At 33.2% G+C, this 14,479-nt stretch overlaps 1 protein-coding gene across 1 annotated transcript; it reads right to left on the bottom strand.

Annotated features, from left to right (window-relative positions):
• Positions 1–306: 306 nt before the first annotated feature.
• Positions 307–14,103, bottom strand: LOC110024020 (uncharacterized vacuolar membrane protein YML018C). Its single transcript, XM_020723734.1, has 8 exons — positions 13,696–14,103; positions 11,736–12,128; positions 10,061–10,278; positions 9,658–9,728; positions 9,468–9,569; positions 3,588–3,705; positions 3,377–3,512; positions 307–594 (listed from the first exon to the last, which is right to left on the bottom strand). The coding sequence occupies exons 1-8, from the start codon at positions 13,777–13,779 to the stop codon at positions 532–534; spliced, it is 1,185 nt and encodes a 394-aa protein (XP_020579393.1). The 5' UTR covers positions 13,780–14,103; the 3' UTR covers positions 307–531.
• Between the last annotated feature and the right edge of the window lie 376 nt (positions 14,104–14,479).

Genomic DNA, 14,479 nt, shown 5'->3' with positions numbered 1-14,479 from the left:
AGACACGAGATATCTAAAACATTCACTTATTTTATTGATTCGATCACCCATTGTTATAACTCTGTCACTAGATCTACAACTACTAAAATTATGTTTCATGTACTCAATTTTAAATTTACTCAAATGAAGACCTTTAGACTCTAAACAGACCTCCATAATTAAATTTTTTTTGTACTCTCACTAGTCTTATCCACAACAAAGATATCATCAGAGATAAATGTACCAAATGCACTAAAAAATCTATCAAAATCAAAACTGGAAAAGAAAAATTACTCAGACAAAAAATCAGAAAGAAGACGAAGCTGTACATATTCCACACAACATGTAACAACACTGACGGTACAAAGAAATTATACTGTATCAAACCTAATACAGAAGATACGCCTCTAAAAAAGGTATAGAAACCAAAAAAAAATCATAATTGACCACAACCTTCTAAGAAATGAATGAATCAATCAGTTTCCCAAATACAGCACAATTTGGGCTTTCGAAAAATCCTAAATACTGCAAAGAGGAACGATCTAGCAATTGCTAAAATCCCAGCATCCTGGATATTCTATCTGAAAGGTTAGCCAGTACAAAACCTCCAAATACCTGTATAGGGAAAAACCAAATGGAAAAGTTCAGGTACAACCAAACAATGGGAAATTTACATACATACTACACAATTCTCATGTATTTACATAGGAAAATTTACATACAAACTTGTAGCATCATAGTGTCATATACCTATCTACGAGAAAGTAGTGATGGTGGTATTCTTGATGTGATGGTAATGCATTTCAATAAGAATGTTTGGGTGTTAGGTATGTAAATACATAAAAATTGTCTGATTAGTATGAAAATGCTCCCATTTGCATATCTAATTACTAACCTTTCATATTTACATTTGTAACACCTTGATATCATAATCTATGCATAAAAATGTATATTTCACTTCTAAAAAGTAATAGTGATATCATGCAAATATGAAAATTTTGGTGTTAGATATGCCAATAGATAAGAATTGTGTAATGTGTATGTAAATGCCCCTAAAAAATGTGCTAGCCTATCTCCCTATAAGTCGATTTTAAATTAATAAGGTTCTGACTTCAATTGAATTGACAGATTTTTATGGTTATGATTGTAGCATGAAAGAGAATGTTATAAACGTGCTTGATTTAAATGCATTTCATCAAAATTTCAAATGGTCTGAAAGAATTAGTTGAAAAGTTTTCTTAGCTGGTCCTGTGTCCTTTTTATAAAATTAATTTAATTGACTGGTACTAAAACAGCTATAAGAATGAGGACGATTTATCTCTTTAATTGTTCACACAAAAAGCTATAGAAAATAAACTTCTGCCTATAAACAGGTGAAACCAATAAATTTTAAGATTGAATCAGGCGTGTACGTTTTATTTCCCCTTGAAAATTACTTTGAACGACTTCTTAGAACCATGCAGCTTCCTCAGAAGTACCTATTGGGGGCATTTACATAAATATCACCCAATTTCGATGTATTTACATATCTAACAACTGAACTTTACTTTTTACATTCATACCACCGAAATCTTTCATATCACATTCAAAATACCACTATTTTAACTTTTAAAAAATGGAATACATGTCATCTGCGCCGAAAATGAATAGGCCGTGTCACAGAAGGCAAAGTCGCCGATCATTTGCTACAAATGATACCACTTTGGAGGAAGGAGGATTTTTGTGCATGGCTTTTAAAATATGTAAGTTGAAATATAGATAGGGAAACGACAAAAATATGATGCAGCAAATTGTAAAAAAAATGAGAAAACACAACATACTGTTTCTGTATTTTTTTTTATATTTTAATGCAAAATGCAATATTTCAAGGAAGATAGGAACCTTCTGAAATGAGGCATTCTTCCTTTGATAAACCTTTACATCTAATTTTTGCAATTCTCAAATATAATGGATGCTATTTTACATGTGAATTCAAGCTTTTCCCATGCTTTTATTGCTCCTGCTTTGTTTTTTTTTTTTTGTTCTTGGGAAAAGATAAACCAACTATATTATTGACTATTTCGAAAGTAAATTCGCCAAATATGATATAAAAAGAACTTAAGCTTATTGGTTCACAAACGAATAAAATTCTAAACCCAACATTTTTTTTTTAAGGCTTAGAATATGATCATAATATTTTTAAGATAAAATAATTTCTACTTTGGCAAGAAAAAAGTATAATGATCAACTAAAAAAACTGAGTTAAAATTGGGAATGGAAGAGTAAAAGGCTTTAGAGCTATCACCGCGAGCCATAATACCTGAGTAGATAAGAGATAAGAAGTGTTAGAAACTGGAACTGGGAGTTGGAAACGAGTAGCAATCAAAGGTTGAGGCGTTGCACAATTGAAGAAAAGGATGCTAGGACTAAAAGTAGAATTGTGGATTATATAATGGGAGATAAGGCAAACGTCAAAGAAAAAGGGTAAAAAAAAAATGACATGGGACAGAACTGAGCCAAAGTTGAGATTTTGAAGAGCGCCAGAGAAGTGAAGATGATGTGAAGGCAAGGATGAGAGTCAAAGGCGAGAATTAGCATGTAGTTCTATTTCTTTTTGTGTTGGGTTTGGGTGCACTTGATTTTATTATTTCTTTCAATCTATTTCTTACTTGTTGTTTCTGCTTCTTTGATGTACTCTTGTTAAAGATTATATCTACGAAAGAAAATATTATTTACCTTCTGTTGTTTAATATTATTCTTATTATTTACCTTCTGTTGTTTATTAACCAAAATGCAATAGGTTATACAAAATTATTAATCTATAAATATTTTCATTAACCATTAAAAAATATAAAGTATAACATAAAATTTGAAATAAAATAGAAAAAAAATGTAATATGATACATAACTTAAAGGACAAATATTGATCTATAAATTAAAATTTCAAAAAATTTCTAATAGTTTGCTAAAATAATTAAAAAACTTAAAAATTGCAAAAAAAACCGTAAATTAACTTCAGCGCTTAGAATCGTGCTTCATCAAAGCAAAGCAGGCATTACGCGTTTCTCTTTGCTTTTGTTCATGAAGAACGTTTCTAAGCGCGCTTTTAAAAACAGTGATTTAATATTTTTTTTTTATCCACTTTTTCTTATCAATCTTTCAATAAAACTAAGAGCTAAGGCAGTCATTAACAATCGCAAGTAGCTAAAATGTCATTATTCGATGCTATTCAATTAGTTCCCGTGAACTTAGATTTGTGCAACTACCATTGTAATAAAATAAATATTTAGTCATATTCGGGCGCTTCATAGTAAGAATTGCAGGTTCTTTTGCTAAAAAATTAGCAGAAACATTGCATGCATCCAGAAAGAAAAGTATAAGAACTAAAAACAGATGCTTAAGGTTCTAGCTAAATTACCTGAGCTGAGCCAACAACATACACAGCTGAATAATGACGGCCATGTATCACCATATCAGCAACCATAGCAACTGGTATAGTAAGTGACATGCCTAAGGTGGCTACAAGAGGAGTGGTCCACACAACACACAAAGCCCTGTAAATTATCAGAACCAATAAGAAGATGAAGATAAAGGGAAAAGAAGAAAATGCCAAGTAATTTCTACGATACCAAAAGTAGTCTGAGAGCACACTTCCGACAAAGCCATTCACAAGCACAACTTCTTCCATTTTAGCAGTCTGGGGAATTGTAAACTTGGGTTCAATCCCTAATGCGGTCAGCGGCCATACTACAAAACAAAGCAGGGATGTTTAAGCAGCGAATTTCATGGAAGCGATTCAAAATTCACAAAAAAAAATATGCTTCTCAATTAGAAAAACACAGGAAATTCACTCAGAATTAATCGACTGAAAATAACAAAAAAGCATTTTTGACCACTCAAACGGTTAAAAATTATTAATTTAAAGCAAGCAGCGTATTTCAGGGAAGCGATTCAAAATCAAGATAACTTTAAAGCACTTTACGCAACAGTGTTTACTTTAGAATTTTTGCTTCAAGGAATTAACCAAGAATTTTTTGCAACTCAAACGCATGAAAGTTATTAGTTCAAAGCATACAGTGTATTTCATCGAAGCAATTCAAAACAAAAACAGCTTTTAAAACACGTGCTTTATTGGGAAACAGCTCGACAAGAGTTAGCATTACTACATAAATGAAAAGCACTAAATAAAATTTTTGCAAGTTTCTGCACAATCATAAAAAAAATTCCCAAATTAACCTATACACCATAAAAAATAGCAAAAAAAAAACGTTCTCCAAGGGTTTGAGATAATAAAGTAAAAAAAGAAATGTTGCATTTGTTAGAAAGATTTTATTTTTAGTAGATTTTATTATTAGTATTTTCTATTTTTACGATTTAGAATTATTGATATGTTAAAATTCAAATTTTATTATTTCATTATGGGCTGATTTTATTATTGTCTTAGTGTAGGAGTCATCCCTCTTAATTTATCTTGTAATTGTTTTTTTATGAAATTGAAGAAGAATAATTATTTTTTCCCTCACAAATCTTACATGGCATCAAAGTTAGAAATAGTCATCAAAATCGTGATTGAATCTCGTCGGCCTAATGACTAGTGTGTTCTGGGCGTCGAGGTCACCTCTTTTTGTTTCACTCTGGCTCGAAAACTTGAGACATGGTCGCGACTATAGCTAGTTGGGAAAACATATGAAATCGCGACATACAAAGACATCTGAAACTCTGATCAATCTCCCACTTCCGCTCCGCTTCTACCCAGAACCATCGATTAGCTGGAATAATAGACGGATCGTGGCTTCATTTCCTCGCGATACCATCACGATTAGAGCTAGCACGAAAGAAAAAGACTGGATCATGACTTCATCTCCTTGCAATATAGTCGCAAATAGAGCTAACAAAGAAGGCAAAAACATGGATCGCGGCGCTCGAGGGTTCCGAAATGATTCTGCTGTGCTTAGACGTCACAGCTTCCTCACGATTTTGTCGTCAAGGTTCTAGACCTACTAAGGCATAGAAGATTTCAGCTCTTTTTTACCAACTTCTTTGACACCGAAAGCCACTTCTAAGTGCGAGGCAACTTTCCGACAAGGACCTTCTCTTCCATCATTTTTGTTCTTCTCAACAGCGGGCTTCTTCTCCACCAGTTTCGTCTCAGCCAACTTCTCCTCTACTCAACTTTAAAGCGCCAAAATAACTTGTTATTGAAATGGACTCAGTTTTTTAGACTTGTCTTCTCCTCCCCTCTCATGATGTCGTATGAGTCGCCAATGACCGACACTCGAAGAAATTTATACCGTTTCTACTGGTTCCAACAATTTTAAAATCAATTCGCCCTAACAATTGGTGGTGAGATCATTGCAAAAAATCATAGCATGCGAAAGAGACATGTTGGAAAATTTATGATAAACCTATAAATTAGAAACCGAAATCCAAACCTAAAGGTCAGGCCTATCGAGCCACTATTGATGAAACTCAATAGATTTCTGCCAACTCAGATACACTACCTTTCACCAAGGAGTAGCTAGCCACCAGAACAAGTTGTTTCAATCTCAAAAATTGCTATGGACTCCGCCTTGCTCTTCAGTGCAGAAGGGTAATTCTCTATCTACTACAATGTTAGGTGTTAGCCATAACTCTATTCACTCTGGGATAATTGATTCTGATGCAACTGATCATATGACTAATTGTTTTAAATTAATTTCATTTTATAAACCTTGTGCGGGATATAAAAGGGTCAAAAAATTGTCAATGATTCCCTCTCGTTAATGGTCAAGATAAGAAGTGTCAAACTCACACACAATTTGTCTTGTAATCTATTGTTCATTTACTTCTCATTATGAGTGTCAAGTTGATTTATACTCTTCTTATTCTGAGTTTCAGGAATTGATCACTGAAAATATGATTAACAGTGCTAAGAAAAATAATGAACTTTATTATTTTGGCGATGAACTTGATGCGAATAAACAATGTTAAAGTATTTATTTAAATTTTGATTTTGTTTCTAAAGACAATGATATTATGCTATGATAATATAAGTTAGATCATTCTAGTTCAAGTATTTAAAATTCTCATTTTTCGGTTTATATCAAAATAAAAAGTTGTCATCTTTTTAATGTGAAATTTATCAGTTTGTCAAACATCATCGTCTCCTCGCAAAATTTACAAACCAACTACATATTTTACTCTCATTCATAGAGATATTTGGGGTCCTTATAAAGATCTTACATACTAATCACATGATTAAATTGGTTTATCTAATGAATGAAAACTCTAAAGGGAAAATAATTTTCAAAAACTTTTACACCATGGCAAAAACACAATTTAAAAAAAAATATTCAAATATTACGGGGTGATAATAGCAAGTGTATTTCAAAAATATTTTAGGTCAGTTTTTTTAAAAAAAGAAATAGTTCATCAAAGCTTTTGTGTCGATATCCCGCAACAAGATGATATGGCTCAAAGAAAAAGTAAACACTTATTTGAAGTAGCCCAGGTATTTTTATTTACAAATCGGATGCAAAATAACTTTGAGATGAAGTCATTCTTACTACAACATTCCTTATTAACATAACGCCTAATAAAGAATTAAACTTCATTGGATGTTTTTTCAAAAAAATTACCCAATAAACTTTCTTTCTTCTTACTTACTTTTAAAGATATTAAGGTGTATTATGTTTATTCGCATTCATAGTAATAATCAAAGAAAATTTGAACCCCGAGCTATAAAATGCGTTCGTTGGTTATGCTCCCACCAAAAAAAAATATAAATGTTTTGAACTTATTTCTAAAGAAATATTTGTTTTCATGGATGTCACCTTTTTAGAATTTCAATCTTCTTTTTCTCATCTCATCTTCAAGCGAAGAGGGGAGGAACAATTTTTTTTATTGTTTTTCAAAAATTTCTTCAAACCAAAAAACTTGCAAAATAATCTCCCAACATTGATTGTTCAACCTAAAAATTCAAACTATATTATATCTGAAAAAAAAGTAAGTTGAGTTTTTTATATATTGAAAACAACAGATTTTTCAACAATGTCATCTCATGATGCTCATAACTTTATAAAAAATAATAAAGAGGAAATGGAAAAATGAACCAAGATATTAGTAACATTTGACAATGTCTATGTGTGACAAAGGACGACTCAAAAGGAGTCTACGAATCCTTTTCATTGCCCAAAATCCATAAATCCTCAATGACCTCATTAAGCCTTTACCCCATGAACAGTCCCTTCATCTTTGAGTTTTGAGTCTAGTCTTGAACCTGAGTCTAGCCCTAATCTAAAATTTAATAATTACAATCATCTCATTACTGCTTATAAGGGAGTGAGGTCTTTGCACCCAGCATCCAGTGTGCCATTATGTGTCATATGAAAAACTCACCCATTTTTCAAGCTTTTACCACACATTTGCCTTTTATGGAGATTCCTAATATTGTGTTGAATGCTCTGAAAGTTCCTAAGTGGAAGGAGGTTGTCTTCCAGAATATGAAAGCTCTTAAGAAATGACATGTGGGAATTGATTGATCTACCTAAAGGAAAGAAAACTGTCATATGCAAACAAGTGTTTACAGTCAAGAATAATTTTAATGGATCTCTAAAAATATCCAAGGCTCGATTAGTTATCAAGGGATTCACATAGACATGATATTGATTACTCAGAGACATTTGACCTAATAGCGAAAAAAAAATTTATAAAAGTTATTTTGTCACTTGCAACTAAACTTGACTAGCCTCTATAACAATTGAATAAAAAAAAATATACATTTCTCAGTCTGAGAAATTTACGGGAAGAAGAGTACATGGATGCACCGTCAGGATTTAATGGGAAGTTCGGCAAAAAAGTGTGTAAACTAAAAAAATACTTATACAGATTGAAGCAGTCACCTAGTGCATAGTATGAGAAATTTATATTGCATGTTAAATGTCAAGGTTATACACAATAGCAAGGAGATCATAAATTGTTCTTCATATATTTAAAGGATGAGAAAATAGTCATACTGATTGTGTGTCTGCACGATATAATTCTTACCGGAGATGATGTATATGAGTTGAACCGGTTGAAGACCTCGCTTATAAATTTTTTAGACCAAGGACATAGGATTTATGTATCTAAGAAACCAGTGAAGACTCTCTCATCAAGTTTTGAGACCAAGGACTTCGAATCTCTAAGGTGTTTTCTTAGCATGAAGGTTGCTAGATCGAAGAAAGGGATTGTTGTTTCCCGACGAAAATATGTTTAAGAAAATAGGGATTAGTGGTTGTAGGCCAGCAAAACACTCCAACTAATCCCAATTAGAAACTGGGAGAAAATAAGAATAGTGACCCAGTGAATACAGCTCGATATCAAATGTTGGTGGGAAAGTTCAATATAAATATAACGCTTTAGTTTACACTCCAACTATTTCAGCTTTAATTTAAAGAGTCTGGAGATTATTATGACGTTTTTATAAAGTCTGGGATTAAAACGGTCCAATATAAACAGTCGGGGACTATTTTGATATTTTACTCATAACGTATTTATTTTAGATATGTATTAATGTTAGAGTTAACAGTAAATGAAAAAATAATAATATAAGGTGATGCATTTAATTGATGGAAAATTTACATACATACCACAATATCCTTTTAAATTTACATATCTAACACCAAAACTTTCACACTTACAATTATAACGCTTCGGTGTGATAAACCTATATGCATGAAAAAATGTAGCAAACATTTTGAGTAGATGATAGTGGCATTTTTATGTTATATTAAGGATTTGAATGTTATGCATGTCTATATTAAATATTGGGTGTTGTAATTTATAAGAATTGTGTGGTATGTATGTAAACTCCTTCTTTGAAGACAGAAAAAGGAACTTTCAATTTGCATGAATCAAGTGGGCAGGTTTTCTGATTAGATTTAAACAATCAAAAGATAACACAAGAACCCCAAGGAAATTACCAAAAAACACCAATCATAATGATTGTGGGTTAAGAATCAATAAATAAAACTTATAATCAGATTTATGTAAATTCGGTCTAATGAAATCTTCACAGTCAACTCTTCTTCAAAGCATGAACTACTTGTACTCCTTCATACATGAAATACGTAAATTCTGTTTTATAGTCTCTAATCCACGACAAAAATTGAATAAAATAAAATGAGAAAATTATCACAGAAAACTTTCATTATTGAAGCTAGCAGATGCATTTTCCATTTGTTAAACTTCAAGAGATAAGGTAAGCAAAAGTAGCAGTTTACCCAAAAAAAAAGAAAGAAGAACGAGACAATAAAAACGAAGCTGCAGTAGCAGCCGCTTGAACAATTTCCAATTATTGAAAGAGAAATAGATGTCTTCATGTCTTTTTTAAAATAAGCAAAAAAAACAGAGCAGGAATAAAAAAACTCTAAATAGACTACTTTAGCCACCATATATCTTATAATATTTGACATCACATTCGTCACAATTGGCTCTTTCATTCATAGAGAAAAAAAAGCATATAGATAGAAGTATGACAACAGCCTTACCAAGCCACCATAGAGCAATAAGTGTAAACAGACCGACATATCCAAACAACTTCTGAACATCAGCACTCTTCCCTTCCTCCCCACAGAACTTCTTTAGAAGCACTGCAATGTTAGTAATGGTACATAATAGTTACTTGACCAAATAGATATTTAAACCAAACACGAAATGGAGTCGAAAATAATGCCCAACCAGTAAATAGCCCATAGGATACAGCAGAAAGAAGACCAAAAAGATCTCCCACGAGCGACCTCTCTCCATTCCTGCATATAATTAAATTAAATAAAAATGCAAGGCCAACATGATTAACATAATCTTCAACGGTTGAACAATAAGACAGCGATCAGCATCATGCATATAAATGACAAATAATAAAGGCTTGTTCAGGGCAAATTTTTTTTTTTCCCTTGTTTAATGTGCTTTTAATATATTTTTTTATTTTTTTTCTTTCTATAAAAAAATAAACATGTTTTCAAAACACTTAAAATAAATTTTTGGTGTTTTGAGCCAAACTAAGTTTTGTTTCAAATTAAAACATAAACAAAACAAAAAACAAAAAAAAGAAGTGATCCGGAATGGGGCCTAAGAAACTCACCCAGCAGAGCTCAGTTGAGACTCATCTGTGGCCCACGTCTTGCCTAGGGTTGCCATAACAACTCCAGACATGCTAATGAAAACAGCGACAATTTTTGCAACATCTAAGGAGTCTTGTCGAAGAAGCACGCCAATAAAAAGAGTAAAGAGCCCGGATGTAGATGATAGAACTGTTGTACTCGCAACACTAGTCCTTGCAAGTGCTGCATTTGACAGATACTGCAGCCATCGAATAAAGGAAAAACTCTCATTTTAAAGATAAAGGGGCATCTACAAGCAAACTACCCAATTCCTATTTATTTACATATCCAATACCTTAACTCTATATTTTTCATTTCTACACATAAATCATTCATACAAATAAAAGTACCACTTCTTTAACTTATAAAAAGATATACATTTTTTTCATTTATAGGTAAGGTGGCATAGAATTAAAAGTTGAAGTTTAGGTGTTAGATATGTAAATACGTAGGAATTAAGCGGTAAGTACATAAATCTTCCAAGGATAAATCATATAATTCTGTTTCACTATTGTTTTATCTTTTGCATCAAACTCTCTAATAAGAAAGCATGCCCATCTCATAGGATGATAAAAAGGTCATAAAAGCGAAGATACAGAGTGGAAGCACAGAAGCTTTGATAGGCATCCGTGCCTCATTTTTAAAGCAGACTGCTTCTCCTATTCATTTATCAGCATATGCTGTTCACTTGTTAACAAATAGACTAGCAATCTCCCATATGTTTACTCACCAATTTCGATGGAGAAACAATCCTCCGCCTTTTCCAGTCAGGACTGAAAATCCTTCATTTTACATATACTATAAAGTCATGTAAATCAAGCCTATCATTGAAATGAAATTATAATGAAAACTAATATTGTGCACAATGAATAGACCTTAAATACATTATATTAATAGTTTAACACTCTAAGCCGTCATCCACACCCATGAGCTAAAATCAAAGTCCAATTGTGGACATCAAAAGGAATGGTTACCATTTAATCTCTATTTCCTGAGTACATTTAACCCTTTAATCCCTCTGATTTAGCACGTGCATAATGCACATTTTAAACACAAGGTGCACAAAGAAATTGTTAAAATCAATAGGAAATAGAAACAAAAGAATATGCCTGATTGTAAGCCACAACTTAGATGTTGAATACGCAAAACGTTAGGTTGCCGAATCCTCAGGGCAAGAAAAGGAGTCAAAACCAGAACAGAATGAATTCTTTATTATATTCATCATAATTTCAATAATCCATGTCAACAGATAAATGTCCATAAAAAAATATCCCATTAGTAAGATATTTAAATGCTTATTTAAAGACAAAACTATTGTTATTCTTTTTGCATTCAAACTAAATCAAAAAATAAAAATAGATAAAATAAAATTCGTCCATAAATAATGAGTGAGTTTGACGGAAATGAAAACCTGTCTGGCTCATTTCATTTGTTGTATGGTTTTTCTCTTTACAGTTTGACATAAAAGAAACTAAGCCTATCTGAACTGAATTCAGTTAAATGGTTAGGCCATATTGAAAACATGGCATCAATTGTATTTTACTTTTCTATTTGGATGGCCATAGAAAAAAGGTATAGGTCAACCGACATTTTTACTAGTATGAAAAATATTTAATTAAACTGAAAAAAAAACTTTGCAAAGTTAAAGTTTCCTACCTCGGTTACAAACCAAATTGGGGCTAGATAAAACCCATATTTTACGATAGACCGTGAAGCAAGCTCTATAGATTCTCTCTGGCCATCAAAATCATTCTTGATCTTCACAATTAATACATTTTCCTCTCCGTCTTGTACAGAAAGATCAATGTCACTTTCTTCTCGATTTAAAGGGGAATGTGATTCACTTAGAAGCACTTTCTGCATTTCCTTAGATTCTGCAAGGGAATTAGTTGCAGAAGATTGGTTGGGAGTATTGTTGGCTCCTCTAGAATGCTTTCTTAGCATGTTGCATATCCAATCCTTCATAAATGCTATTGGAAGAAAAACGATCATAAGAGAGGCTCCTAAATAAGTTACTGCAAACGGTTGTTTGTAGTCTGCAAAGATACCCTGCAAAGATAAAAGTAATTGAAGAACATATAATCAAGAAGAAACCAACTTAAACTTCTTTACTGCCCTCAAAACACGCACATCAAATAATTGTATGACAAAACAAAGGGGAAAAGAATGCAAAGCTTGCAAATAAGCCAATTCAGCAGAAACTCTATTGCTTTTAGCAAAAAAGTTTCAGAAAAATTGTACCACACTGACTGCTTCAATTATTCCAAGATAAGAAAATATAGTAACAGCAATATTCTCGGCAACAACTATAACAATCTTTATCAAATATTGTGCTCATGGAAGATAACAAATAGGCATTAATTCGTAAAAGAAAAAAATAAAAGCAGAACTAGATTTATCTACTGAATGAAAACTAAAACTGGGAATTCACCAACAAAAGACCAAAAACCGAGTAGCTAAACTTACACATCATTCCAAATTTAATCTAAGGATGAAGCTCCAAAATTATGAAAAAAGCACACCAGTGACTAGTTTTATATGATGTGTCAAGAAGATTAGATTCCAGGTTAAAGCCTTAAGGAAGAAGCATGCCATATATGAAGTAAGCAAAACATGCAAGTTAGAACTCATAAATGATAATAAAAAAAGAGTTAGTTCCTGGGCTATCTGGTAAGGGATTTAAGTGTGATTTAACTTAAATCTGACGAACACAAAAAGGGAAAATTTTAAATCATAGATTTAGTAAATCTAGTTTCTCCTCAATTCCTCTCAATTTTGTCTTAAATCTCAGATTTACTAAATCCTGCTGTTGGCAGCATTTAGTAAATCCAGATTTACAGGATTTAATAAAGCTGCAACGTCCTGTTGCCATTATCTTGCACGTATTACCCGTAGGTCTAAATTTGGCGGTCAGCTGGTATAACTTAAATATCTCGAACAAAAATTAATTTTTCCACAAAATGATACAATAAACTTCCAGATTGCCAAATGCTAGGTAAGCTAGCTACGGTTGGTCGTGCTTAATTATTAATCTTGAATAGCATAGAAAAGTTTACAACGTAATGCAGGTCTAACAAAGAGGCAGAAGGCATCCAAATTACTGACTTAAAAAAATCTAGCCCGACTGTGTCAAGAAAATAATACGGAGAAACTCATCTTGAACGAAGAACCTCTACTCAAAACAGTTTTTGCCGATATGACTCAGTAACATGGCTGTTCTTTTGGCAACTTAAATCCTTGAGAGTCTATCAGCCACGATCCACATTGTAATCCCACCACTCCTAATATGGCCTTTTCATGAAGATTAACGGCAACAGTTACCCATTCCAACTAAAATCCTTCATCACATCAAAAGCCTACTCTTCCTGATTCTCAACCATTAGCAACGGTGATCAAATGAATCCACTCCTTTCCCTCCCCATCATATTTCCAAAAACACAAGCAAATCAAACGGCTCAGCCACTTCCGATCTCAAACCCGATACCACAATCCACCCACAGAATCCCAGATCTCAAACACCAAGCCTACCAAAAACAACTCCGAAAGCCAAAAACAACCAATCATTGCAAAGGAAAATAAAATCTGGCACCATCAAGACTAGAGAGATCATTCTAACCTGCGTCACTTCGGCAGACATAACCCAGATCACCACCACGGCAACGATGAGAATCAAGCCGACTCGATACCTCCAGTCTGCCATCTCCTTCTCCCAAACAAAACCTTCCAGTATTAGCTCGCTCCGATATAAAAGGCTCAGCAGTATCGCTGCAAGTAGGGCGGGTAACGGGAGATCACCAGGTTCACGATCCCGACCAGCGGCGGCAAACAAAATGTACGCTCGTTCCCTTCGCTCCGGCTTCTTTGTCTTCAACGGCTCCCTCTACTGCTCGCTACCGGCTTGGGTACGACGAGTATGGCAGTTAGCACATCCAGGGATGCAGGAATTTCGGGATGCAATGGATCAATTTTCCACTGTCAGTTATTTGTACATGGTATCGTGAAGTAGTGGGCACACGTTAGCTATGGTGCGGATTCAGGAGTTCCTTGGTTGACGGCAGCAACGGTGTGATTTACCACTTGAAAAAGTAACGGACTGTGAAATTAATATAATTCACTAGTAACATATGGTATTTAAATTATTTTAAAATAATTTAATTCAAAATAAAATAAATAAATGATTTATTTTTTTATTTAATTGGAAGTAAAATGAAAATAATATATTTTAATGTATTTAAAAAGTAATTTACCGGTTTGCTGTGTTTGGCAGCGGGCGGTAGGAGGCAAGCGTTGTCTAGAGATCGCGGTTGCTGGCGATGAACTGTGGCAGAGGGGGCGGCTATAACTAGTAAAGGTGAGAGCGGCTACTAGCTAGATGCAAAAATGGCCTGAAGCGACAAGTG

Source organism: Phalaenopsis equestris, unplaced genomic scaffold (assembly GCF_001263595.1).
Source record: "Phalaenopsis equestris unplaced genomic scaffold, ASM126359v1 Scaffold000240, whole genome shotgun sequence".
Taxonomy (NCBI): domain Eukaryota; kingdom Viridiplantae; phylum Streptophyta; class Magnoliopsida; order Asparagales; family Orchidaceae; genus Phalaenopsis; species Phalaenopsis equestris.
The sequence above is the reverse complement of the archived record's forward strand: the minus strand, read 5'-3'. Positions and strand labels throughout refer to the sequence as shown.